Genomic DNA, 27992 nt, shown 5'->3' on the forward strand with positions numbered 1-27992 from the left:
AGGCCGTGGGGGTTTTATGAGAGTGAGAACATATCCGAGGCGGCATTGTCAGACGGACCCAGAGAGAATCTGAGCGGCTGTTCAGCTGTTGATCCCTGATCTTCTATTTCGGTCCCCCAGCAACCGCTCTGACCACATCAGTCACACGCCTCGCTTTTTGAACCGGACTTTTTTACGAGGTGTTTCAGGAGGCGACTTCAAAGGAAATTATTAATTCCCCTTCAGCCGTACAAACGTTGAGCTTTCCTAATGCAAGTGGAGGACATTATCTTTGCTGTGTGTGTATGAACCATTTTTTTTTTTTTTTGTCCGTTCGTACGCATGAGGAAGCAGAGTTTCCACTAAGCCTGCTAGGTGATGCAGGCAGATTTACTACTTACAGCACCCCTCAAGGCTTATCCCTGTGCTTGCTGGAGGTTCACGTTTATTCAAATAGCCTTCTAATGACTTGCAGAGGTTTTACGAAAGGGAGTGGGCCAAAACATTATCTATAAAATAATCAACTTCCCAGCAGCCAGGAGCTTCCATGCTGGTTTGGGAATGCGGACAAAAGCTACTAGTTTATATTGATGCCAGAGTTGGCAAACCAAATGCTGACAAATGGGATTTTTTTTTAGTAAAAGCACTAAGAACTCCCACTGCTTTCAGTCTATAAATGCACTGACCAACAATCTGTACTTTGATGCACTCCGATTTTTTATTTAAGAAAAATCTGATATAGACCTGGAATGTTTGCCTTCACGCATAGATGATAATCTTGTAATTTGTTCATTTTGACATATATCAAAGAACCTGAGGCATGTTTGTGCTTTAATGCAGAGAAAAAGTGGTTATTCCAGCGTTATCTGCCTCGACTGGTGACCAGCTGGTTGGAAACTCAAATATCCAATCTTTTTCCATCAGATAACGCAATGCACGTTATCGTCATCAGGTCAGGCCGTCAATGACACTCGTTGGGTACGGGGGCGCGGTTACCGAGAGGAGCAGACTTAAGCGTAGGTATTTTCAATAACAGTGAGGTGTTTAACACAAAATCAAGTGCGGAAAAGCAGAGAGATTTACCAAGAAATACAAAAGAAAGCCAGCTTCTATGACATGTCGAGACAGGTTTGCAGTCAGATCGGGCTGTGAGAGTGAGAGAGAGTTAGGGTTCAGCAAAGTTGTTCCTTTTTTGCTTTTAAGCTTCCATCCCCAGTCATAAGGGAAAATGCAGGATTTGGGAAATGTTGGCAGCCTTTTGAAAATATGAGTTTACATACTTATGCTAACAGAGACTACACTTTCAGAAAGCTAATGCTAACCCTCTAGCAAACCTTCTAGCATTAGCCTAATGCTGCTAACATGCTAATGTATGATACTGGAGACAATTTTAAATGTTAACTCCATAATCAATTTCTCTCTCTCTCTCTCTCTTTTTTTTTTTAAGAGACTGAATATTTTCCAACTAAACCAAAACTGGTTAGTCCCAGTAGGGAATAATTTATTAGATAAAGAACAGTAAAAATCATTTTAACAGTCATGGTAATGTGCTATGCTACAATAGAATTCAGACTCAGGTTCAGTTTACACCACATAATAGTCATGGCTCACTTTCTTTAATGTTTTTTTAATGTACATAGAATTACTTAACTTTTTCTATTTGTTAGACTTTTTACAACCTTCTCTGAATACCCTAAAGGGGCTGCTGCCTTATGTCACAGTCCATAAACGGGAAATAGAACTTGGCACAATCAGTTTCAGCAGCTCAAAACTGTACAAAAACCTGCTGACTGGAGAATACCAACAAAATGTTGCATTTTTACTTTTATGTGTTTTTGTCTTGAACCAGTTAATTGGAATTGTGAGGTCAGACATCTAACAAAACCAAAAAAAGAAATGGTGTGAACCAGGAAAAGCTTCATCAGCGCATCTCTAAAATTTTATCACTGATTTACCGATCCTTCTCGAAAAGAGGTCTGAGAATTTTCCGAGAGACCAGCACCAGGTTCACAAAAAGTGACTGGCAAGTAGAAGCAGGAGGCAAGGTGAGAAAACATGGCGTGAAGCTTAACGCGCACGCAGTGGCGGTGTACTTGTGAGGCTGCGAAATTCCAACCTGGCTCGCTTTTGACACACAGCAACACTCCGCTGTCCTTGATGGCATTATCTCAAGGCTTGGTGCCAATAAGATTGACGCCCTGTGAAAAATCCTGCACAAATATGACTTGAACTATGTCAGATTGACAGCCTTTCAGGGAAAAAAAGAAAACGTTGATGTGCAAGCGCTTGCCTCGAAAAGTGTGTCAGGCAATGCAGCTGTCTAAGACTGATGGATCTGTGCAGTGCCAAATTCATCACACATATCCCAGCAGCATGGATATATATCATAAAAAGGTGGAAGGAATACATCACTGTTTGTGGACGGAGGAGACATCGATCATATGATTTTTTTTATGGGGATCACGTACGCAGACAAATACTCTTAGAATCGGAGCATTAAACCTCACACACACACATACATCTGTTCTAAATAAAGTCTCCCTGTGGCACACAAAAGCCCTGCAACCAGACACACCAACACACACACACACACATGGGACTGAGCATTTGATACTTGTTATAGGTTTTAATGAGCTGAGTGGGTCTCTGTCTCTGCAGGACAGAAGAAAGTCATCAGCAGAGTTCAGCTCCTCGTTGCTTCCAGACACAGGCGTCAGTCACACTGCATCACACTTAACGTCCTTCCTCACACATACACCGAGTCCTGACTCCCACTCGCTCATCCTCACACCTCTCTCTCTCTGTCTCTCTCTCGATTGACTTCTCCTCGCCCCCTCTCTCTTCCCCTTCCTCCCCGATTCCAAACTCTGGCTCGCTGCTGCTTTGGTTTTTCATGAGCTGTTCTTCTGATACACCTCCTTGATGTTTTTCCACCGTTCTTTCATTTCCTCCGTCACTCTTTTCCACGTCCTCCTTTCCTATTCAAGTTTTCCTGTCTCTTTGTTCCTGCTGCTCATTATCTGAGCGCAGCCCGGAAGCGCAGGAGTCTTGGATAAAAAAGTCACACCTGGCTGTTTGAGTTAATACTGAGCATTCCTGCTGACATGTCAGAGTAACCAACTGGTGCAGCCACTGAGCTAATGACGATCGTAGTACGTAGAGTATGGTGGCCTCAAAGAGACGCACTAAAACGTGCAAGGATTTTTTAAAATAATTTTTTCATTTTTAAATTGGTGAAAAAGTTGGCGAGGAAAAATATATGACAAAAACTTTTCAGCATCATATTTCTGAATTAAATGTTTGTTTTCTTTTCCTTAAGCAGACTTTAATATACCGTATTATTCGCACTATAAAGCACACCTTCAATGAATGGCCTATTTTAAAACTTTTTATATGTTTAAGGCACACCGCATTATAAGGTGCGTAGAACAGACACTACAATTAAAGATGTGATTTGTTCCGTACTCTACAAATATGGATGTGCAATAATAAAGAAGTGGTCCCCGAGTACATTATATAGTAGGCTGCCCCAGTCATTGTTTCACTCACGGTGTTGGTGTTGCGATATTGTGCCCAACTGCTTTCTGGGTAACACAGACCAGCCGACACGCTGCCACCGCAGTCTCTGTCTCTCTTCCCCACCCCCTCCCCGGCTTTAAATGTATAGGGACACAAATAAATAATCATTATTTATTTGTGTCATTATTAATCATTATTTATAATATGTATTGATATTACTAAATAATTCATTAAATAAATTATGAACGGCTGTGTGCTTTGTAATATGCTCATCATATCAATATCAGAATATTCCATTCCTATTCTATTGTTATAGCCACTAAGCATATTTAAAAAAGCTGAACTATGTATTAAAAACATACTTAAAAAATACAATTGTTTATAAATGCTGCTTTGATAGATGTTTGAATATGGTTTCCAGTAACAAAAAAGTGTGTTATGATCGATTAAATGCGCTGATACGTCATTGTGCCTGCTAAACACATAATGCTGAGTGGAGTGGTGGACCGCTCCAAGATGGCCGCCCTAAATCTCGTCAGCGACAACAGGCGAGAGCGGTCCATGAGGCATCTATTCTTATATTATGTCTATGGGTGGATAGGTCAGTCAAACTTTATTAACAAACCAGCGTTCTGACAACTATCCCAGCATGCACCGCGGGCTTCTTTTTCTACGGGCGAAAATTAAATCGGCGGCTGCTTACCATAGTTGCTAGACCTGTTGTGGCTCAATATTGGTCCATATATAAGGCGCACCGGATTATAAGGCGCACTGTCGGCTTTTGAGGAAATTGAAGATTTTTAGGTGCGCCTTATAGTGCGGAAAATATGGTGTGAGTGTGTGTGCGTGTGTGTATGTGTATAAAATAAAATAAAAAATTCCCTTCTCACCCTCCGCGGGTGGTCTCTCTCTCTTTCATCCTCTGAGCTCGGGTCCTCTACCAGAGGCCTGGGAGCTTGAGGGTTCTCCTCCAGTATCTTGGCTGTGCCTAGAACTGCACATTTCTGGACTGAGATGTCTGATGTTGTTCCTGGGATCTGTTTGAGCCACTGCTCCAGTTTGGGGGTGACTGCCCCGAGGGCCCCGATGACCACAGGCACCACTGTGGTCTTCACCTTCCAGGCCTTCTCCAGTTCCTCTCTGAGGCCCTGGTATTTCTTCAGTTTCTCATGCTCCTTTTTCCTGATGTTGTGGTCACTTGGTATTGCTACATCCACCACAACGGCTTTCCTCTGTTCTTTATCCACCACCACAATGTCCGGTTGGTTTGCCATTACCATCTTGTTTGTCTGGATCTGGAAGTCCCACAGGATCTTAGCTCGGTCATTCTCCACCACCTTTGGGGGTGTTCCCCACTTTGATGTCGGGGCTTCCAGACCATATTCTGCACAGATGTTCCTGTACACTATGCCCGCCACTTGGTTATGTCGTTCCATGTACGCTTTCCCTGCCAGCATCTTGCACCCTGCTGTTATGTGCTGGACTGTCTCAGAGGCCTCCTTGCACAACCTACACCTTGGGTCTTGTCTGGTGTGGTAGATCTGAGCCTCTATTGCTCTGGTGTTTAGGGCCTGTTCCTGGGCGGCCAGGATGAGGGCCTCTGTGCTGTCCTTGAGTCCAGCTTTCTCCAGCCATTGGTAGGATTTCCTGATATCAGCCACTTCAGTTATTTGTCGGTGGTACATCCCATGATAGATATAGATATATATATCTATATCTATCATATAGATAGATATAGATATAAGATAAGCACATCATATATATATGATGTGCTTTTTTTTCCTTCTTAAGTATTGCCATTGCGTAAACTTGTCAGGTAAGGCTAAAATGCAACTTTTCCTCATCAAAAAACCCAAGTTTGCTCTTCCTAGCTCACAAGAGTGGCAGCCAATGTGGTCCTTCTGCTGCTGTGGCCCATCTGCATCGAGGTTTCTGACTTGCTGATTTTAGCTACCTTGGTATCATCTCAAACCAGACTGCTCCTGCTGCTCTGATGCCAACAAAGCATTTTTCTCCAGACAAATGCTGCACACTGGATGGTGACACTTTATTTGGCCCATTTTCTGTAAACCTGAGAGATGATTGTGTGTGAAAATCCCAGGAGATGAGCTGTTTCAGTCCAACACATCTGGCTTCAACCATCATGCCAAATTCACATTCAAATTCACTCAAATCTCATTTCTCCCCAATTCTGATCCTCCCTTTAATATTCAGCAAGTCGTCTTCTGCACACCTTGATCCTGCTGATTTGCATCAAATGAATAAGTTTAAAATTGTGTGCCACTGATTTAAATTTTGTATCATATTTTAGGATTTTTATCATCATTTACTTCCATAACTCTTCAAAAATAACTGATTGCTAAGAAACTGTATAGTAAAGTGAAAAGGAAAGTAGGGGGGGACAACATTTTTGTCTCGAGTTTTATTAAGGCTTGTAAAATGATACATTTTCTCTCTTTAAACATATTTCCCCGTTTCTTTAAATTGTACACGTTCTTGGCCTGGTTCTGTGTGGAGCTATTGTGACCTGAGCCTCAGGGCTCCCGCAGTGATGGCCGAGCAGATTGGCGATCACAGAGCGATAAGGCTATTGAGGAGAACTAGCCTGCTGGTTTCGGGTCATATGATGCGACGGCCCCCCGACAAATAAAGAAAACCGTCCGTGTGTGACCCACGGGGTAAATGCCTGAACCATTCAACAAATTTCTCCTCATCCTCCCCTGGTGCACCACAGGGTCGCCGTGACCCGGCGTGAGAGGATGAGGCTTAGTCACACAGACATATTTCTCAGCTCAAGCATTGCTTGGAATCAAGTCTAATAAAAACGAAGACAGACTCCAGACTCATTGGCCGCATTGTTTCATCACTCGCGTGTCAAAGGTCGAGTTGGGAAAGCTCACTGTTTCCCTCCTCATCCAGAGCACAAAGTGGCTCATTCTGAGGACACAATGTAGCTTCATAAACAGTCGTCTCTCACATATTTCACAAGGGCGCCTGTGAGGAGATATTTGTTTTCCCTTGCAGCCTAAGAGTCACCAAGTCACACTGGCAGGGAAAAAAAAAATAATGCCATTAATGAAAGCCAAATTGAATTAAAGCATGGATTTGACCGTGGGTTTCCTCAATGTCATGGGCTGACACAGAGATTCCTCTATCTGCCTCTTACACACGCACACACAGTCATATATATATATACAAATAATCCCTTTGCTGGGAATGAGGTCTCTCAATCTCCACAAACAATCAGATAATCCTCCAGGAATCCTTTACTTCTCGTGGTCTCTATATCACAGATAAAAAGGGAGGGGAGGGAGGCGGACACATACCCATTCACAATCACACACAGACGCGTTCGATTCATAGCAGCTGCCTTTATCCTAAAATATAGTCTGCCCATCTTAAGCAGCTCAGGTGGCATCAGGGAGTTTACCATATAAATGACCTGCCTGCCTGCCGGTAGATAAAACTTACTCCGTTGACTGAGTGCCATAAAGCATTTTGTGCGAGAGCGAACGAGCCAACCTGGTTGCTGGTAGGAACACAGTGTTGAGCCTGTGTGTGGTCTCACTCTCTCTGTGTGTGTTCGTTGCTGTACTTCTTATTCAACAGCGCCTTGAAGAAGAATTCACACCCCTAGAATTTTTTTTCCTTCTTCCCCTTTTCTTTTTAAAGTTTAACATGTTCTTTTGGTGATATACATGAAAGACCGACAAACTAGGGCATAGTCGTGAGATAGAAGTGTTTTTTTTTTTTGTTCCACTAATAAAAGTATGAGGAGCGTGGTGCATTTCTATTTGGTCTTCCTGAGTCAATACAATCTTTTGCTGTACTTACAGCTGCAAATCTTTCGGGATTTCTCTAGCAGCTTCGCACGTCTAAAAATATATCCAGCTTCAAACAGATTTAACGGAGAGAGTCTGTGAACATTAATTTTCAAGTCTTCTCACAGATTTTCAGCAAGATTCGTGTCTGGACTTTAACTGGGCCATTCTAAACATTAATAAGCTTTGATTTAAATCATTCCACTGTCGCTCCGGTTTTGCATTGCCAACACCATGTTGCACTATGGAGACGCACTGCTAGTTTTGAATGCTAACCAAAAAGTTCATATTTGGTCACACCTGAGCAGAGCACCTTCCTCCACATTTTCAATATGCTCCATACAAAACTTTAGGCAAATCACAAGCAAAACATGTCATTGCTTTACAATTTCTCTTTGTATCAATGCTACCTTGGTTAAATCCACAATTATTAGGTGGATACTGTTTAATAATTATGTTATTTCTGAAGGTAATTTGTTGCAATGAATAATATGTTTCACTTGCAGAGTGAAAAAACTGGAAAAATTCAAGTGGTATGACCATTTTTTTCCCCAGAGCCGCTGTATCTGTTACAAGAAAAGACAAGTGGCTGTCATGTCTTTGATTTGTTTCTTGATCAGCATCGTCATTCCGGGCTGCCAGGAATCCCTCTGCCAACCCAGCAGCCCGAACCCGTTCGCCAAACACAACAGCGAAGCCGACTGGCAACCGGACTGTTGCCACTCGGCTGTGGCGTCGCGCCTGCTGTCTGTTACACTGTTGCATTTGAGGACGCATGTAAATGGGATCTGAATGAGCTCCTCGCACCTGCAGCTTGTGAGGTGATTGAGTGCGCTGCGTGGGATTATGGGAACAGCCAGCCATGAGAAAAAAATTTTTTTCCCCTAAAATAATCCTTCAATGCATTGTTTCCTTCAATCCTTTTTTTTTTCTTACCTCGCCTTACTCCGTCCATCCCATCTGCTTCTTCACAGACCACACCGACACACAATGGGAGAATTGGTATTTTTAGAATAGCAACCTCAGGAGGATTCTCATCAAATATATTCAAGATGCAATGTGCTTAAAAATGTATTCGCCCCCGTTAACTTGGTTGTTTTCCATATTCGTGAGCAAATACAAAGCAATCCCAAAGACGGCACCTTCGAAATGCACCTTAGCTTTGGCGCCTTGCCGTTGTGGGAGGGAGTTGGAGGGCATTGCTATCGCACGAACAGTGTAGCTGAGTCTGAAAATTAAAGAAGTCTTTGAACTCTCTGCAACTCCAGCTGCACAGAGACACAACTTCAGCTTTAAAAGCCACTCTTTTGCCCTAAAGACTCTTGCAGCACAACGCTCCAAAAATAAGCTTTGTAAAGCTGCTGACCCAAACCTTTTTCAGGGGTGTAAAGCAGAATAGCAGCAGCTCTGGTTATAAGAAGGCACCACATAGTAGACCAAAACAAATCAAGCTATATATTCCTGTTTACCCACCGAAACACACAAAAGAAACTGAACAAGGTGTGTGAATTAGTCGGTACGAAGGAAATGTGAAGCCTTCTTCTCCAGACTGGAACTGGGACAAATATGAAACAGATCTGAATGAAGCTTTCCCAGAATATGTCAGAGCCAAAGATCTGTCCTTTTCGTTGGAGCTGTGTCTGATATTCCTCCACTGTTCATTAATTAACTTTATTTCAAAAGGAAAGGGAGAAAGGGAGAACATGGATGTAGAACAGTAAGAACAGAGAAGCTTGGAAATAAACAAAAAGGCCAGATAACTTTAATGATTTAAAACTGGCAAAGAAACCGTGTTCCACAGAAGTATTCATGCGCTTTGAACTTGATTTTCTCTCACATTACAGCCATAAACTTCAGTGTAATTTATTGCGATTGCATTTGATAGAAGCCCATGCATAATTGTGATGAGAATGAATAATAAAACACGACTTTCGTTTTTTTGTTTGTTTTTATAAAAAAGTCTGGAAAATATGGCATGCGTTTGTATTCAGTTTATTTTGCTGCTACTAAAAAAGATCCACTTGTCGACAAACTGAATCAACTCTGGCCAATTTCCAGAGTTGATTCTCTGGAAATTGAGAATCAATTCTTTCTGCTTAAGAAAAAATTTACATGCTGGCATCTCAATCTCTTAAAACTTTGGGATATTGTTTCACAACCAAACCCTGCTTCACCCTTCTTGTTTTTTCCTTAACTTTGGAAACTTGCTTGAAGCAAGCTTCTATTTCTTGGTCTTCAAATTTTGACCCTAAGCATATTTAAATTGTTTTATTTGGGGGAAGAACGTAATTTTAGGGGCCTGCAAGTACTTTCAGTCAAATGTGGCAAAAAGTTTAAAACAGCACATGATTTGATGTTTACTCAACAAACATTTGATGCCTTCGTAGAAAAGTAAACTTTATAAATTACTCTCAGTTGCAATATAGCTACTGATGAGACTTTTGAAAGAAGTTGGTTGCAATGGAAAGTGCAAAGTGAAGATTGGAAATGGACCAATATTTGCCTGTCATCTACTTTAAAATCTATTTATTGTCAAACACACACATAGCCGACATGTAGCTGCATTTTTGTAGCCGAGCCAAAATTTGTCGAAGAATTTAAGTCCTATGAGGTTATGTCCATGCCGCGACAATTAAAAGTTGCAGTTTCCTCTTGTCATGCAGGAGTTAGTATAAAATAAATCAAATGCAAGACATAAATATATCCATAAGGCTTTTGTTAATATTTGCCAGTGGAACAAAACATTTTTCTCCACATTATAAGTTAAAATGTCTTTTTCCACTGGCAGATTATTTCACTTATAACTAGTACTTTTACATGAATATTAAGGAATTATTTGCTTAAAGCAAGCTTCTATGTCATACTGAAAAGTTATGTGCAAGTTAGTTTTGTCTAACTAAGACAAAGCAATTTCAAGTGTACTAAGATATTTGTACTAGAAAGTACACCAAAAATACTTGGTAAAATTTTGTGTTTCTGCAGAGTGAAGTCAGATTCCAGAAGGTGGAAATCTAAACAGGATTCCGGCTCTCGACAACCTCAGTCACCAGTGACTCTTTAGCCAAAAGATGATACGTGAAAAAATAAAAAATAAAAAAAACAGTAACACATGACTATTTCAAGAATGCAAGTGTGGGAGTCAAGTTGTGTCACATCACATGATGTCTCGCTTGGATTTTACAGGCCGGACTCTGGGGAAGAACAAAACCTTCAGGACATAACGGAGGATTCCTACGATATGAATTACTCACAAGAGGACAATCCTTTCCAACAACAGGAGCCAATTGTTCATACCTTCTTTCCCCAACAGGAAATCCAGAAAGTGGTAGGTGTAGGCCACTCCAACTTTAGTCTCCACTTGAGGCCGTCTTAGGGTGGAGTAGATGTTGCCAGGGCTACGCCTTTCCTCGGCCTTCCTCAGCTTCGGGAGCCTACACCCCATTTCTCTGGAAAAATTTGAGGAGAAAATTGCGCTAAAAGTACTTAAAAACCACCAAGAACATTCAGAGAATTGTGGCAATAAAGCTGGAGAGAGCATCGTTATGATTTCTAAATATAAACAATGTATTTGCACTTTTTATAGAGTGTGATAGTCACACAAACGTAACTGCTATTGTTCATATGCCACCTTCGGCTTCGGGAAACGATGTGTGAATCAAACCGACACGTTCCAACCGCGTGCACGCACACATACACACGCACACACACACACACACACGCACACGCACACACAAACTGAAATATGAGCGTGTCAGCCATTACCTACTCGCCGGGCTGTGATACGGGCATCTCCTAATCAAATAGGGCTGATTGAGAGCGACATGTTTGATCAGAATGAATTAAAGCAGAAATGAGAGCGATTTCCTGCCCTGTCAAGCAGAGCGACATGAGACGACACGGACAGGGAAGAGGAAAGCAGAAGCAAAAAAAACGTTGAGGATGTCGAACAGATAACCCATTTCTATGCTGATCTGAGAAATATGTGATAATATAAGGCTTTTTCTGAATGGAAACACTTGAAAATATCTTGGGAGAAGGATTTGGATAAGCCGTTGGATTTCTTTAAGATATCCTTCCTCCTTTAAAATTCAAAAAGCAATTTTTACCTAAGAGTGCCAGTTTAAATATGTATAAGTATAGAAAAACAGACAAAAGTAGAGGAAAGACAAAATAAAGAGGGTAGAATCGCCAAAAAAGGGGGAAGGGTCAAATTTCATCAAGCTAATTCGAAACGACAGGACCGTTGCTCTCAAACCATCCCCACAGATACGCTTAATATTTGTGTCTGCACATCTGCATATCTATATATGTGAGTTGATGTGTTTGTCTTCCCCAAGGGAAGGTCTATATCTGTATCTCTGTATCTGTTCAGGGAGCATGGAGAATGACATGGTATCTCTCATTGGGCCAACTGCACGGACATTAACTCTGCTAACGATCCTAACAGAGCACATTATGCTGTGTGTGCGTGTGTGTGTGTGTTTTCTGACTTCTAGCTTTGACAGTGCTTTGAAAGGTTATGAAGTTCTAAAGAGGACTGCATCTTTTTTTATGCTTAGCTCGTCCGTTTTATAGAGGGCACATATTAAAATTTGCAGTGTAGGAATAATTAGGTGTTATTATTCTTTTAATACAACATGTCTTTCATAATGAGTACAAATGAGGAGAGATGCAGGGATGGAGTTCTGGTGGAAGGAGAGTGAAACACTCAGTATGTCTCAGTTTCTTAGCTCTCCTCTTCCTCCCACCATCGCACTTTTTCCTCCTAAGTTCTTCTGCCATTAGCTCTTCCGCTCGCTCCGTTTCAGAAGTACTTATCAGACCCCAAACATTAATCACGCCTTTTCCGTTTAAGCTATTTTCTGCTTCTTTCTACCATCTTTGATTAACCTCCCTCCATTCATCTTCTACAATGGCCTTGATTAGTTTTATAGTAAACTACATTCAATCAATTTGATTACAAGACTTTCAGGCTTTTCTTTGCTTAGTGCCGTCTGACCTCTACGTTCTGTCTGTTTTGAATTTGTATTCTCCACAGCAAAGTCAGATTTCCTTATTCTGTCACATTCTGGCCAAGTCTCAAGCAGCTGGGGTGGATGAGGGATCAGGGTAAGTCTGAGAACCCTACAGTGATGTTATTCTTTGATTTATCTCATGACCACAAAGGTAAACTGGCGAATCAAGAGATTCACTTATAGGCTCATCTCTTTCTTCACTACAACAGCCTAGAGCTAGCCAATACTGCTGAGGAGATCCCACCTAACCTACCCTTGTCCTGATCCATCTTTTTCTCAAAACAGCAGAACTCCTTCACTTGAGGTGGTGGACTCAGGTAAATGAGACATTGTATTAGTTTTTGGGTGGAGCCTGCCAAGGGTGCCATGCTAATTGGGTGACATTTGCCAATCACTGTGGTTTGGCAACACTCAGAAGGTTGAATTGCTCCAAGTCCAACCGTGGCCCAGAAGGCAACGCTCTGGTCAACATCGCAACCAGAACATTGGGTGTACTGCCTCAGAATACAATCAGTTCTTCTCTGCATTGAAAGGCATCAGTAGGGACCATGCATCGCTTCTGGTCTGACAATACCTCAGAATAAGTTGGAGAGTGTTGCTGGAGAAATGAATGCCTGCATCTCCCTCCTTGACTATTTACTTCGTTGGCCCATTTTTGAATAAGTGCAAGAGAGCGAATGGGTAAGTTTCTGGACGAAAGCTCACCCTACAACATCAAACCCCTCTTTCTTTACCATCTTTAGACAAACAGCAAAAATATTTGCTTTCCATTCTTCATTCCATTTTTAAACACTTTCTTTCAGGTAACTCTCTTACCAAGTCTGTCCTGAAAACTACTGTATAACAATGTCTCCAAGGAGAGGAAACAGGGCTCTGTGTTATGACAATGTTAAAGCATGCAGTCCTGCTCCCAACTTATCATCCTTGAGGGGTTTACTTTAATATGATTTGTCAGCTAAAGGGACAAAAGTTTCATGTGGGTATGTTGAGCAGGATTCATCTCCGGCTGGTTAGGGAAAAGGGATTTGAGGCGAAAAGGAGGCTGAAGCACAGGAGAGAAAAGATTTTAAATTGTACCATAAAGCAGACATTCTTATGCCTCTGAGGTTAGATTTGAATATATGTCGTTACAACCCCATTCCAATCCAAGGCACTTAAACTAAACCACCCACATTTTTAACCATATTTCTCTCCATTTCCTTTGCGCCATGCAGTGTTTTAAACTACTGTTGAAATTACACTCGCTATGTTGCAAATGACAGTTGATTTTTGTCTCCCTCAGATGAAATGTGACTGATTGTACGTCTAGGTTCTGACAAGCCAAGTGTGTCGGTGTTTGATCCAGCATCTCATTTGCTCTTTAATTGTATACCGACAATTCAGTTCTAAGCCTAGACCTCACTTTTAACAGATGAACTCTGTCAGAGAAGGTTAAAAAAACACATCTCTAATTGAACACAACACACCGATGTGAAAACATAAGGTTGTGGTGGCAGAGAAACTCATCTGAGCTTAAGACTGGAGGCCTTTCTGGGGCCCTTTTCTCTGTGAGTTGACTTCAAATACAACCGCTCCCTTGCTGTGACACAAACACACTGGGAGAAAAAGGGCATTGACAGCAAAAAAGAGACCCTTTTGCCAAAAAAAGGGAGAGACAAGAGTGAGACAGATGAAAGGAATAAAAAAAAAAGAGATTGAGGTGAAAGACGGGGAGTAGCGGAGGGCTTCTCATTAGAGAATCTCTTGTAACGGAGAGGTTTTGAAATGGCAGGGGATTTATGTGAGAGCATAATCTGCCTGCACTTTGTCATTGCTGTACTACCTCCAGTGCCACTTGAGGGATGATGGTTTTACAAGAAGCATTATTCATCTGGAGAGAAAACTGCATATGGACTCAGACCAAGAAAAAATCAAAGTGAAATTAGGTAAAACCACCTTTGAGAGGCTGACATTCTTAAAAGATTGACATGTTTTTTTTCCCCTCCCATCCATTAAGCACTATCTTAAGTCAAAACCACTGCATAAAAAAAGAAAGAATTACATGCCATTTTTTTTGTATACTTGAATGCAACTTATGACTTAAACTAAAATGGTTCTACTAGTTGCATCATGTGTCCAGAAGAAATAATGGTGTGAACAGGTAAACGAGTCCAAATGCTTTTCTTCAATTCTTTCAATGTATTTTGATGCAAGAATATTTTAAGAAACTAAATCTACTTTAGTTATATTCAGTTTTGCATAAAGTGAAAAATATGATAAATGGATGATGGTAGATGACTTATTTTACTTGATAGGTTTTGGGACAGACTAACACCAGAGCTTATAGCTGCTGCTTTGTAGCAGCAAAATTCTCCCCTGGCATAATAAGTCCCATTTCCAATTTTGTACCATCATTTTTTTTTTGCCATTTGTTTTTCTTAAACATTTAACATTCACATCCTAAAATCTGGAAAAATAAAAACAGAAAAAGCAAAATTGGTAGAGTGAAACAAAATAAAATAAAATTATGCCAAAGGGTCCTCACATCATCTCTGCCAAGAAAAAAGAAAAATTATAGATTGGAGACTCAATCATATTTCCTGTCAGAAGACTAAGCAAATTCCAGAAAAGATTAGAAAAGCATGGTTGCTATACAGTAGGGGTCTTGAAGTCTGGGGTCCTGCAACTTTTAGACGTGTCTCTGATCTAACACTCCTGCGTCAAATGGCTGAATCACTTTCGCAGTATATAGCCATGTTCTCCAGAGTCATGCTAATGACCTCATTATTTGACTCAGGTGTGTTGAAGCAGAAACACATTTCAAAGTTGCAGGACAAAGATCGGCAGCAGTTTTTTTTTCTTAGCTAAAAACCTGGTTATGACACAACCAAACAAAAACAAGAAATAAAAACTGGCTTAGCAGCAACCTGTCTGTTATCCCTCAGATGAGGGCAATGATTATTTAAATATGCAATCAGGCATGCAGCACATAAACCCACAATTCAAAGATTGTTGCGCTTTTGATTATACAATCCTCTTTGTGACATATCCAAATTCAGATAAACATACTAGCTAGCACTGGTGCTTAGGAATCAATTGATGAAACAAGATTTTGTAACACTGCATAAAAAGATGACAAATTGCTTGTTACTTGTTGTATAAAGCATTTTTTAGACATTTTCCTAAAGCCAAAACCCTAGTTAGCAATGTGTCTGTTTTGGTATCCTTGGAGAGGGAATACTTTAGCAGGGAGAACCATCTTTTCAGCAGTGAGATGAACAAGATCCCTATAACAGATGGTTTGACGCCCACAGAGCCCAGCCTATATCTGCAGAAACACACAGTGGCAAGTACTAAAAGATGCTCAACAGGACCTGTTAGATTTTTTTTTTTTTTTGGATGCTTTAAAGAAAAAAAAACAGATTTGATTGTTTTTTCCCTTCTAGTTATCTCTAATTGAAAAAAAATAATGTAATTAATTATTTTTGGAAAGATTTTGGGTACATTTCTAGTTCCTTTTGCACAGTACTGTCTCCTATAAATTACAATAATAAAAATTTGATTAAGCCGAGACAGAATCAACAGTCTGTAGTTTTATGGTTCTTGTATGTACACCTCATGATCGTACAGTATTTCACTGCATTTCAAAATCAGAGGTGACAGACCGATTCCTGCGGAGTGGGGCCTCCCTCCCACTGGGCTGCACCGAGTCTCAGATGTGGGATGCTGCCATGGATGGAGGGAGGAAATAAAAAGGGGGGGGCAGTAATGAAATGAGGAGGAAAAGACAGAAGGAGGAGGAAATGGAGAGAGACAGACAGGCAGGGAGCAGAGTGGGGAGCATGTCAAGCTGCCTGGAGGGAGGTGTGATTCCTCCATGCAGAAATGTAGTCACCTCAAACGGTGTTTTAATGAGGCTGCGCAAGGAGGATAAAAACTAATTATGACAGTGATGTATTGGTCTGCCACACAACTTCTTGCACAGTTCCCTAAAAACAAAGCAGCTTAGGCAGAACAGAGAGGATTACACACAAAAAATAACTGGTTATAGGAGAGAAGCCATTATATTTTGCCCTAGATTGTACTAATGTGAAATTAAATACTGCATATGCCCCCAATTCCCTGCTGCACACTGCATGTCAGCTTGCAGAAATGAAGCCATTCCACTCATATCCTGTTTACAAACCCCCCCACACCCCCCCCCAAAAAAAAACTCAAATTTGGCTGTTTGGAAATATTTCCAGATGAAGAAAAACACTGACATCCTTTTCACCGCCAACCATCATGGTAAATAGGAGAAAACAGTTTTAAAACCACAGTTAGCAATAGTTGTCATCCAACTACTACAGAAGTAGTTTTCATGATGCTTATTCTGGGTGATATCAAATCTTTATATCAATATTGGTGATAACCAATATGAATATTGCCATTACAGCCCATGATTAATTGATTGATGGCTAGTTAGGTAGGTGCATACCCATTTGGTATAGTGAAAATCAACGACCCCACCACTGACATTGCTTTTCTGTTTTAAAAGCCCTGTGCTGCATCACTGTTTCATACGTAAACAAATATCACATACTCAACCCATCCCACTCCCGAAACACATGCAGAAACAAGTACAAAATGGAAATAAACATTGGTTATCAATATCAGCCCGGTTTTACTAATTGAGCCAATCAGCCAGTGCCAATGTTGGTACCAACGTATCATGCATCCTAGTTTATTCTATATTCTTAAATCTGTCTTGGTAAGCATTTTTTGGTTGGAAATATATCCATGTAAATTGTGTGTAGGTGCTTAAGCTAAAATGATAGTGTATTTGGTCAAAAAGTAAACAATTTTTGGGAGTTTAAATCAGATCTGTAGTTGTTTATTAGTAGCTAAAATGTAGACGCAAGATTGACAAGCACACCAAACAAAGTGACATGCACTGTGACCAAACTCTTACTCTTAGAAGTCTTCAGTCTTAATGAGTTTAGCTCCATAACTGTACAGTTAATGAACAACATGTAACTCATTTATTGTAGTTATACCATGACTTTGCTGTCCTTTACATATGACTTAAAACAAAAAATGTAATAATTGTGAAACTCTATTCCTCTTCTGCCTTACAGAAACCCAGTCAGAGCTGCTTCATACGTGTTAGGAGGGCAGCTGGGAAATAAAAAAGGTGCAGAGGTGCTGAAACTAGAAGAGCATAGAGGTTCTGGCTGGAAATTACAAATGTGACTCATTCAACTTCATCTTGGATCCAGAAAATGTTCACCAAGATAAAAAATATGTTGCTATCCAACATTCAAACATGGATTCCTATCTATCATCATTTTCTCAATTCTTAGCTAAAACAAATCTATATATATTCTTTTTCACACATAGATAAAGAAGATTATTTAAGATTTGTAATGTGCTTTCTGGTAGTTCAACGTTATTTATAGACTGTTTGTGGACCTTTTAAAAGTTTGTCAAAGATATTTAAAACACTCAGAAGAACAAAATTGCTTGGTTTAAATGTGATCTAAAAGTAGACATCTGTTATCTGACAACATTGAGAAAATGTGAGTTTTTAATAAAAGATTATTAAAGCAGGCTGTGGAGGTTTTGAAAATTGAAAATATGACCCTCCACCCAGGGCATGCTACCTTCAGAGAGCGGTAATGTTCAGAAGAAACTGTTGTAGTTGTTTAATGCCAGTTCTGTTTAAGCTAAATGGCTATTTCACTGTTTTTAAAGACACTGGATTGTTTTTGAATCGTCTGCAGTTGACAATTTCATTTACTTGAAGCAGACTGGTCAAACCTAAAGTGATTTATGATACAAAGAACCAACACTATTAAAAGGTAAAATTAAGATTAATGAACACTTGAGGTTAATTGTAAAAGCACTGAAACATATGTAACACAGATTGGGATGTTAAACATTTTTACACTAATATTTTCCAACTCAATTTTGTTTTTGTGAAATGCATATTTATATATTATTTTGATATTCTTATTCTCTCTTATTCTTATATTCTCTTCTTTATTGAGAGTCTTATACTGGCGCTTTCATGTTGGCTTAGTTGGAAGTGGGCACTTGTGTGAAATTTCTCATCATGTCCCTTACATGTTGTGTGGGTGCAACCTTGCTTGAAATAGTACGTTGTTGGGTCAGCACAGCCAAGTTCATCCCACATGGCTGTGGAAGATCCTGTGGTACTGTTTTCTTCCTTCTTTTAAGTCTTAAGACATTGCATCAAAATTGATAGAGTATAAAGAAAATAAAGCGTCTTAAATACAACATAAACATAAACGCCAGGGATTTTATATTCAAGTTTAAACATACGTAGAGAGCGTTTAAGGATAGTAAAATGATTTAAGAGATTATATGATCTATCATTAGTACTTTTATATAGAAAATCAGTCGATATTTGTTTTGGATCGGAGAGTTTCGGTCAACTGATGAAGATTTTTGACAAGCAGCAAGTTAACCACGTAAAACTGAAAAGTTTCCTTGTAGATCCTGCAATGGTTTGATGAAAGATAATTGATACGCGACAGGTCGCTTCCGCACGGCTTTTTCCTCGCGTGACATGCACACACATTTACGCACGGACACGCACTCCGTCACGCATACGCCGAGTTCACTCTAACCTGTGACAGCGAGTTGAAGGGCTTTATTCAGTTCGCTCAGCTGCTCAATTACAAATGGAAAAGCAATAGTGAAATGACAGGATGCTCGGAGATGACATTAGTTTTATTGTGAAAGAGTCTGAGAATGTGTAGTAAGTTTAGCTAACTGTAAAGTTGTTTTTAAACGTGTTACATTAGGAGGGGGGGGGGGATAAAAAACATGTTCAGTCAGAATATTTAGGAAGTTATAACGGACTTAACTTCGGTCGCTAATTTTACTGTACATCTTCAGCATAAACCCATCTAAAAAAAAAAAAAAAAGCAGCAAATAAAGAGATACTTACCCGTTAGAGGTGGTCTCGGTCTGTTTAGGAAGTAGAAAGTGGACTGAAACCCTCCTCACTCCCGAGTCCCTCCTCTCTCTCTCTCTCTAATGTCCTCACTGTCTGTCCCCGTGCGGCTCCCGCAGCCACTGCGATCCAATGGGAGGAAAACATGAATCCTTCATCTATAAACTACAACTGAGTGGAAGCTCGGTTCATGGTAAACACTCCGTCTGGCTCCGACTGCTTGAGGAGGGGGTAGGAGGGGAGAAGAGAGGGCGGATTATCATCTCTCCTCGCCTTCCTGTTGTTCCCTTCTTGCTGCACCAAACGCTGCAGGAAAAACGCACGTCCTGCAAGGACTATGAGATGACTGACTATGCAGGTGATTTACGTGGTTGCATACAAACAGCGAGCAAGATTAAACTACAATATTATAACTGAGCGGAGGTATGCAACCGAATATCTTTCTTTTATATGTTTGGATTAGTTGGTAATTGTTTTCTCCCTATGTCAAAATTCAAGACTTTATACACTTCCAAAGTTCCCCAGTCCATTTTTTTTTAAATGTAAAAATATAAATGGAAAACATCAAACTTGACAATAATTGAACGTAAAATGGACGAACAGGTAAGACTTAAAAAGTATAACTAAAGAATGTTGAATTGAAACTGAAACAGTGGACCTGTGCGTGGAGGAAAGATGGAGAGAATAGATGAAAAATAGTTGATAAATGCAAAAAGAGATGGATCAGCAAATAAAAAAATCTAATAGCTGCTGGATGGATGGAAGGACGGACGGACAGACGATAACTTGGAGGATTAAATGGATGGATGATGGACAAATAGATTGGTTGGTGGATGAAAGATGCAGAAAACATGGAGAGATGCATCATTAAAATAATGGATAATGAACAGAGTAGATGGACGGCCAAATGAATGAGTGGTGGCACAAATGAATGGATTTAAACAAATGGAAGACTAGATGAGGGGATAGATGGTGGAATAAATGGAAGTATGGATGAGTGAGTGGACAAATATGAACTTGGATAAGTAAAGTTTTTCCACATTATTTCAATTAATACCAAGTTGTTCAGCCTACGCGTGAATCCCATAAAACTACCATTAAGGTTAAATGTACAGGTGCTGGTCATAAAATTAGAATATTGTGATAAAGTTCATTATTTTCCATAATGTCATGATAAAAATTAAATTGTCATATATTTTAGATTCATTGCACACCAACTGAAATATTTCAGGTCTTTTATTGTTTTAATTTTGATGATTTTGGCAAACAGCTCATGAAAACCCAAAATCCCTGTCTCAAAAAATTAGAATATTATGAAAAGGTTCTCTGAACGAGCAATAAAAATAATCATCTGAATCAACAAAGTAACTCTAAACACCTGAAAAAGATTCCTGAGGCCTTTAAAAACTCCCAGCCTGGTTCATTACTCAAAACCGCAATCATGGGTCAGACTGCTGACCTGACTGCTGTCCAGAAGGCCATCACTGACATCCTCAAGCAAGAGGGTGAGAAACGGAAAGAAATTTCTGAACGAATCGGCTGTTTGCAGAGTGTTATATCAAGGCACCTCAGTGGGAAGTCAGTAGGAAGGAAAAAGTGTGGCAGAAAACGCTACACAATGAGAAGAGGTGACCGGACCCTGAGGAAGATTGTGGAGAAGGGCCGATTCCAGACCAAATTAAATTTTCATCTCCATAAAACTTTTCAGCAGATGGAAGCATGAAGTGCTCCAAAATCTTCTGATAGCTGCTGCATTGACCTGCCCTTGATAAAACCCAGTGGACCAACACCAGCAGCTGACATGGCACCCAGACCATCACTGACTGTGGGTACTTGATACTGGACTTCTGGCATTTTGGCATTTCCTTCTCCCCAGTCTTCCTCCAGAGTCTGGCACTTTGATTTCCGAATGACATGCAAAGTTTGCTTTCATCCGAAAAAAGTACTTTGGACCACTGAACAACAGTGGTCCAAAGTGCTGCTTCTCTGTAGCCCAGGTCAGGCGCTTCTGCCGCCGTTTCTGGTTCAAAAGTGGCTTGACCTTTGACCTGGGGAATGCGGCACCTGTAGCCCATTTCCTGCACACGCCTGTGCACAGTGGCTCTGGATGTTTCTACTCCAGACTCAGTCCACTGCTTCCCCCAAGGTCTGGAATCGGCCCTTCTCCACAATCTTCCTCAGGGTCCGGTCACCTCTTCTCGTTGTGCAGCGTTTTCTGCCACACTTTTTCCTTCCTACTGACTTCCCACTGAGGTGCCTTGATATAACACTCTGCAAACAGCCGATTCGTTCAGAAATTTCTTTCTGTTTCTCACCCTCTTGCTTGAGGATGTCAGTGATGGCCTTCTGGACAGCAGTCAGGTCAGCAGTCTGACCCATGATTGCGGTTTTGAGTAATGAACCAGGCTGGGAGTTTTTAAAGGCCTCAGGAATCTTTTTCAGGTGTTTAGAGTTACTTTGTTGATTCAGATGATTATTTTTATTGCTCGTTCAGAGAACCTTTTCATAATATTCTAATTTTTTGAGACAGGGATTTTGGGTTTTCAAGAGCTGTTTGCCAAAATCATCAAAATTAAAACAATAAAAGACCTGAAATATTTCAGTTGGTGTGCAATGAATCTAAAATATATGACAATTTAATTTTTATCATGCCATTATGGAAAATAATGAACTTTATCACAATATTCTAATTTTATGACCAGCACCTGTATGTTTTTCAAGGGTCTTCTTAGGAAAATTTATATTTCATAAGGAGCTATCCAGACTAATCCATAATTCAGAAACGTCTGACAGGGGGCTCAGGGGAGGGTGGGCCAAAGGCTGGAAAGGGCACTCTGGGGACCCACAGTCACACCATCAGGCTGTGACAAAAACAAAACGCCCTCTGACCAGAAGACGAGGAGCTTGTTGCCAGGCAAGCCTGACTTGAGGAGCGGCAACCACCGACGGGGAGGGCGGATCGGAGTTACGCCGCTCTCGACAGCTCCATGCAGATCCGAGACACGTCCTACAAGTTTCGACACAAAGTTGCGGTAAAAATCAGACAGAGTTATGACAAACTGAACTTATTTATTGAACAAAATAATCCAAAACCCAACAAAAAACAAACAAAAAAAAAGACTTCAAACTGTGACTTTCTCAGGCTCTCTGAACAAAAACGTCTCAAAACAATGGTGCCTCAGCAACTCAAAAGTCAACGTCCAGAAACTGTTAGATGGAAAGAAAAACTGATGTACACCACATGCTAATGTGCATCTATATTAAGCTATGTTTAAAATGAAACTTAAAATCACATCCGGTGCATTCACTTACTAAATGTTTAAAATAATCCTTTACGCAAGACATGCAATCAAACAAACCCCCATCAAAAAAAAAAAAAAAAATATATATATATGTAAAAACTGAACTGTAAATAACCCAACTAGTGAAAAACAGGCTGTAACAAGTTTTGAAAAACTGTCATTTTCTCCTTTTTATCCTAACATTAGTTGATTAATGAGTCAAAGCAAAGTGAATTGATGCTGCGACTGTCTTCGACTGTGAACTTCTGGAGGCACATGACGAACATTTACAACTAAAGACCAAAACAAAAATTACTAATGGTGATGAGGTGCGAGGCCAAGCCTGCCTTTCATTTACCACAGTGACACCCAGTGAAATAAAAAGGGAGCGCAAAATGCCAGTGCTTAAAATTTATGATCGTGCCCTTATGCTGTAGGAAAGTTAATAAAGATCTTAATCAGAGGAGCATTAGACCTGACAAAAAAAAAAACAATCCACTGTAGAGAACAGATTGTAACAATGTACAAATATACAAACGCATTCCTTCCTATTTACAGAGAGCCCTTAAAACAGACTGGACAAAACCAATAAAACAGGAAAAAATAAATTAAACATAATATATAAATAAACAGAAAAAGTGAGATTAAAAGCCTTTCCGTTTTTTTTTTCTTTTTTTTTTATGCTTGGGACTGGAAATAAGAAAAAAAAAAGTGATCCCATGTTTCGGCTGGTATACCAAATGTGCTCTTCTCATCTTTTATAAAAGTCTCTGTGATCTGTGTGAGTTAAAAGCAGCCGACCACAGGTCAACCTCACCGATCTTGGTTCAAGTGACTTGGATCGAAGTGGTTCGGTTTACGTTGAAAGCTCAAGAAGTCTGGTGTTAAAACGGCTCTGAAAAAAGATTTGACGGGAGAGACGAGGGCGTTCTGAAAACAATCTGGCGAGTCAGGATGCTTTCAGACGTCCAGAATGCCAAGATGTCACCATGTCCACATCTTGACTTGTTGAAGCTACTAGTGCAGTCTGCGTCTGGAAAAGACGAAAGAACACAAAGAAATGAGCCATTTCTTAAAACTAGTTAATTTTTATGACTATGGTTATAGGATAAAGAAAACTCAAGTAATTGTTTTTCTGGTAATTTATTGTATCAGTAAAATAAAAAAAACTGACGACCAGCTACATAAATGCAGTGTGAAATTCAGAGTACAAATTCTATCAATTCCATCCAAAGATAAAGTCTTTGGTTAGTTGTAAAAAAAAAAAAAAAAAAAAAAAAAGGGGGGTTTGTCAAAGATTTAAGCAGCCCGAAAAAACTACATTCCTCAATTCCTCCATAATTGTACTGAAGTACAAAAATTTATGTCAAACGTTGAGAATAATTTATCTCCTTCCTGGACACATTGCTTACAAAACCATACAGATGTAGCTTTACCTTGCAGAAGGCTCAGTAGCTTTCATCTACAGCACAGTCAACATAGTCTGGACTCCACAATCCACAAAGCTCTAAAAACAGGATTTAGGATCAGAAAACAGACAGGTCATGTACTTGATTAAAAATTCCTATGCACAACAGCAACCTCTAGTGGTGGGATTGAATATTACAATCAAAACAGAAGACTATTTTGAAAATTTGGTTTGAACAAAAAGGGAGAAAACAAGTGTTTCCAATGAATTGGAGTGAGATAAATAATCACCTGATTGACAGGCCGAGTCCTTTGGTCGGGGGTCCAGGGAGCTGGGGTGTACTGCGTGTTGGAGGGGGGAGGGGGGAGAGGTCAGATGTCAAGCAAATAGCAACAACCCAACAAGCTCGCTTCTTAAAGAAAACTGAAGCTAGAGAAACTAAAGTCTATTTCACAAGCAGAAACTACAGTGAAAGAAGCAATGCAGGCTAAATCCTACTATCTGCTGTGTTTATGCGTTTACCTGGTAGGGGTAGGGGTTCTGTGCGTAGCTCATCGGCACCTGTGGAACCATCACCCCGCTGAAGCTGCTGTAGGAGTACGGCTGCTCCAAGAACCAGTAAGAACAGGCTTATTAACAGTTAACGTGGAGATGAAAGACAGCGGAGAGAGGAAAACAGTTACCTGGTTATACGGGTTGCCTCCGCTGTAGACGGGTGAGGGCTGTGTAACCCCTCCTCCCATTGGTGAGCAACACGCACAGTAGATATATTGGCTAGGACTCATCCAAGGAGCGGATCCGACCAGACGGGATGGTATGGATCCTGAAAAAAGTAAAAAGAAAGTAGGACATCAGCTTCTTTTTGGCAATGGTGAACCACACTGAACTTTCCCAAAAGGGCTATTTGTTTCATTTTTTTAAGTTGCGGACATTTCCATTACTTCTATAGCAGTGGTTCTTAACCTGGGTTCGATCGAACCCCAGGGGTTCGGTGAGTCGGTCTCAGGGGTTCGGCGGAGCCTCTGCCGCGGAGGTAAAGACACACTGTGTAAAGTCGTGATGATGCCCCGTTTTGCCATCACTTGCTGCAGAGGATCACGTTACATTGCTGAGCCAATCAGAGCTGCGGGAAGGAGTTCCACTCTCAGCATGGATTTGAACTTGTGTCTTTAATTACTTCAGTAAAGCTCACCGTTTTTACCAAATTCTATAGTCTAAATCTGCTCCTTAGTCACATCTTTTCGGGGTTGGTACTGCCTCTAGTGGCGTGGAGGAGGTAATACAACTAATATAATTACATTAATAAATCAGAATACCGCAAATTATTTTCTGTGTGTGTGTGGGGGGGTGGGGTGAATGCGCATATGAAACTGGGGGGGTTCGGTACCTCAAAAAAGGTTAAGAACCACTGTTCTAGAGGTACCACTGTCGTTTTTGTCAAGCTTACACACACTGATGAACACTGACGCAGTTGAAAGACAAAGAATTATTCCCAGGAAATTAATGTGAAGAGAAATTAACATACGTGGACTCCGTTGCTTCATGATTGCAGGGCCCAGCTTGAGTTTCCGCCCTTTAAAACTGATCTGTTGCTGTAACAGACGAAAAAAATAAAATAAAAATCTATATATATATAAAACATTATGCAGAAAATATGAATCTTGGTTGTTACATAAAAAATGTATGCATAAAACATTCACTGACCTCAATGATTGACTGAATGTTGACATCTTCATTGAAATACACAAACCCGTACCTAGGAACACACAAAGCAGTCCACATGCTTAATGATGGAAAATATGAAGCAGAAAATAGCCATAAAAATCCCTTCACTCATATCAACTAATAATATACAGTAGAACATTGTGCAAACCCATTAAAGAATGGATCTAACTTGCATCATTCACCAATATGTGAGCAGGAATGTCTAGGTGCCAAATGACCTGCGTGTAATGTGTTGTGTTGCCACAGGGTGGCAGTATTAGCTACTGTCCTTGTGACGTCTATCTAGTGAAAGTAAAATTTGTGCTAAATGGACACAAACCTCTCTACAGAGTGGTAAATCAAGTAAAAGTGTAACATTAACACAAAAGGAAAGCTTAGGCTGTGTACCTGTTAGGGAGAAGGGCTTACTTCAGGTGTGTTTAAAAATAAAACATTAAACCAGTGAACAAAGTAAAAGTTACTTTGTACATGTTTTTTTATATCTTTCAAAAAAAAAAAGCTAATTCTTAGACTTATTGTCTCCACTTAACACAAATTTGCATTAACCCTTCTTCAAGAACAAACTTGTATGAACTTTAAACTGTAACTATGACAACACACCTCTAAACATACTCACCCTTTGCAAACCCCTCCACGGTACGTGATTATTTTTACTTCCTTGACATTGCCATATCTTGTAAAGAAGTCCCGCATTTCATTTTCATCCACCTAATGGTTTAAACAACAAAAAATAATAAATTGCTATGGTTTTTAAACACATAATCTTTTAATTGGCCTACGATCAACTGAGATTGACTGCATAAAATTAAGACTGGATTGCAATTTCAAAAGAATGAGGCTGCATGTAACAGAAATTGATGCTGCTTATGTATTAGGGCTGTAGTAGAATTAAATGGATTCACTCTAAATTAAGTGCATATTTTTGGATAAGTAAAAAAAGAGTTGTAAGCTTGGATCCTCTGGAAACTGCTGAAGCTGACGAGAAATATGAAGCACAACTAGTATTTCAATATCAAAACAGATTGCTTTGAAGTTGAAAAATTATTCTTATTTTTAAATGCAGTTATTTAAAAATGTGAAAATTACACTGACTAACACACAGATTTATCATATTTAAAAAGAAAGTTAGTACTTAAAAATCCTTTTGTGGCTAATAAGAATTTTTGTTATTCTAGAATTCAGCTTTTAATTAATCCCATTGTTGTTTTTTTATTATTTCCAAGAATTAAAATAAGCCATGTTTTTTTTTTTTTGAAGGAACAAAAATATTAGCCCCAGTTCAGCATCAGTCCACACAGAACCATTACTAACCTATATATGATTTCAATGAAAGTACAATTAAGTGTAAGCTCACCTTCATGTCGATCCCACCCACAAAGAGGGCGTTGGGGGTCAGTCTGCCCTCTGGCAGAATGTATCCATTAGATAACTTCAAAGAAGGTACAGTCTGGGTAATGGTTCTTGGCTTGTTGAAATCCTTGCAGAAAAAAAAAGTTACATTTGAGATATATGAATGTCGTGTGACTATCACAAGAAACTGGTCGTAGTAAAATCTACATCGTTGGAAAGTTTGGAGTCGGGGCTTGTTGACATTTTGAACTTGAGCAGCAGGCTACATTGTCTAACAACATGGCGGCCATGTTCTCGCCTGAAGAAAAAAAAAAAAACTTTACAAGAAAAAATGGATATATGCAAATTCAACAATTTCTCTATTCAATTTTCAAGCAAACAACTTATATTGTAACTAATATGGAGTTTTGTTCTGGAATTTAACGCTCTAGTGTTAAGGCGATTACGAATAAAACACATATTGGTGCTTCCACAATTGAACACTCCCGCTTTAGCTCACAAGAACAGACTTTATCACTGGGCACAAAAGAAACAAAGACACGTCGACAAAATCGTCTACGCTGTTGACCTGACTCACTTTTTTGGGCGAAACTAATGTTAAGTATAGGTTAAATTTGTTTTTGGTCAAGCTAACATTTGCCAGTGGAAATATTCCGCCGTTTTTAGCTCAAGCTAGCATCGGTTAGCTAGCATATCATCGTTATTACCAATAATCTCCAGTCAGCACGCTCTTTTAAATAATTTATACCTCTAAGATGCATTCTACGTTGTATACAGAGACTTACCATGGCTAAAACAATAAAAACCAATAACTTAGGTTGACTCTCAAGCCGACGACCTGTTGCGTTCTGCCGAGACAACCACTGCAGTAAGACTAAACCACACCCAAGGCTCACCACGTGACTCAAGATGCTTGCAGACCTCACAAGCAAATAAGTAAAATCCAGATTCTAG

At 40.0% G+C, this 27992-nt stretch overlaps 2 protein-coding genes across 2 annotated transcripts in view; both read right to left on the reverse strand.

The window, feature by feature from the left end:
* The window catches only part of rftn1a (raftlin, lipid raft linker 1a), a 30997-nt gene extending 19930 nt beyond the window's left edge, over positions 1-11067 (reverse strand). The window contains exon 1 of the mRNA XM_088010155.1: positions 10614-11067. Coding sequence (XP_087866281.1) covers positions 10614-10857 — 244 coding nt within the window. The 5' untranslated portion in view covers positions 10858-11067. The remainder of the gene's footprint in view (positions 1-10613) is intronic.
* An 11256-nt stretch (positions 11068-22323) lies between these two features.
* On the reverse strand, positions 22324-27938 carry dazl (deleted in azoospermia-like). Its single transcript, XM_014996697.2, has 10 exons — positions 27824-27938; positions 27043-27165; positions 26305-26396; positions 25668-25719; positions 25489-25555; positions 24647-24786; positions 24486-24566; positions 24254-24304; positions 23992-24062; positions 22324-23588 (listed from the first exon to the last, which is right to left on the reverse strand). The coding sequence occupies exons 1-9, from the start codon at positions 27824-27826 to the stop codon at positions 24018-24020; spliced, it is 654 nt and encodes a 217-aa protein (XP_014852183.1). The 5' UTR covers positions 27827-27938; the 3' UTR covers positions 22324-23588; positions 23992-24017.
* Between the last annotated feature and the right edge of the window lie 54 nt (positions 27939-27992).

Source organism: Poecilia mexicana, unplaced genomic scaffold (genome assembly GCF_051168715.1).
Source record: "Poecilia mexicana isolate PSO_F unplaced genomic scaffold, ASM5116871v1 scaffold_11, whole genome shotgun sequence".
In the NCBI taxonomy this organism is placed as follows: Eukaryota; Metazoa; Chordata; class Actinopteri; order Cyprinodontiformes; family Poeciliidae; genus Poecilia; species Poecilia mexicana.

Excerpts from the sequence above, each read along its gene's own strand:
- dazl (XM_014996697.2), bottom strand. Across the intron at positions 26,397-27,042 it reads TGGGTGGGATCGACATGAAG|GTGGATGAAAATGAAATGCG; the intron begins GTGAGCTTACAC and ends TTAAACCATTAG. Across the intron at positions 25,720-26,304 it reads CGTGGAGGGGTTTGCAAAGG|GTACGGGTTTGTGTATTTCA; the intron begins GTGAGTATGTTT and ends GTGTGTTCCTAG.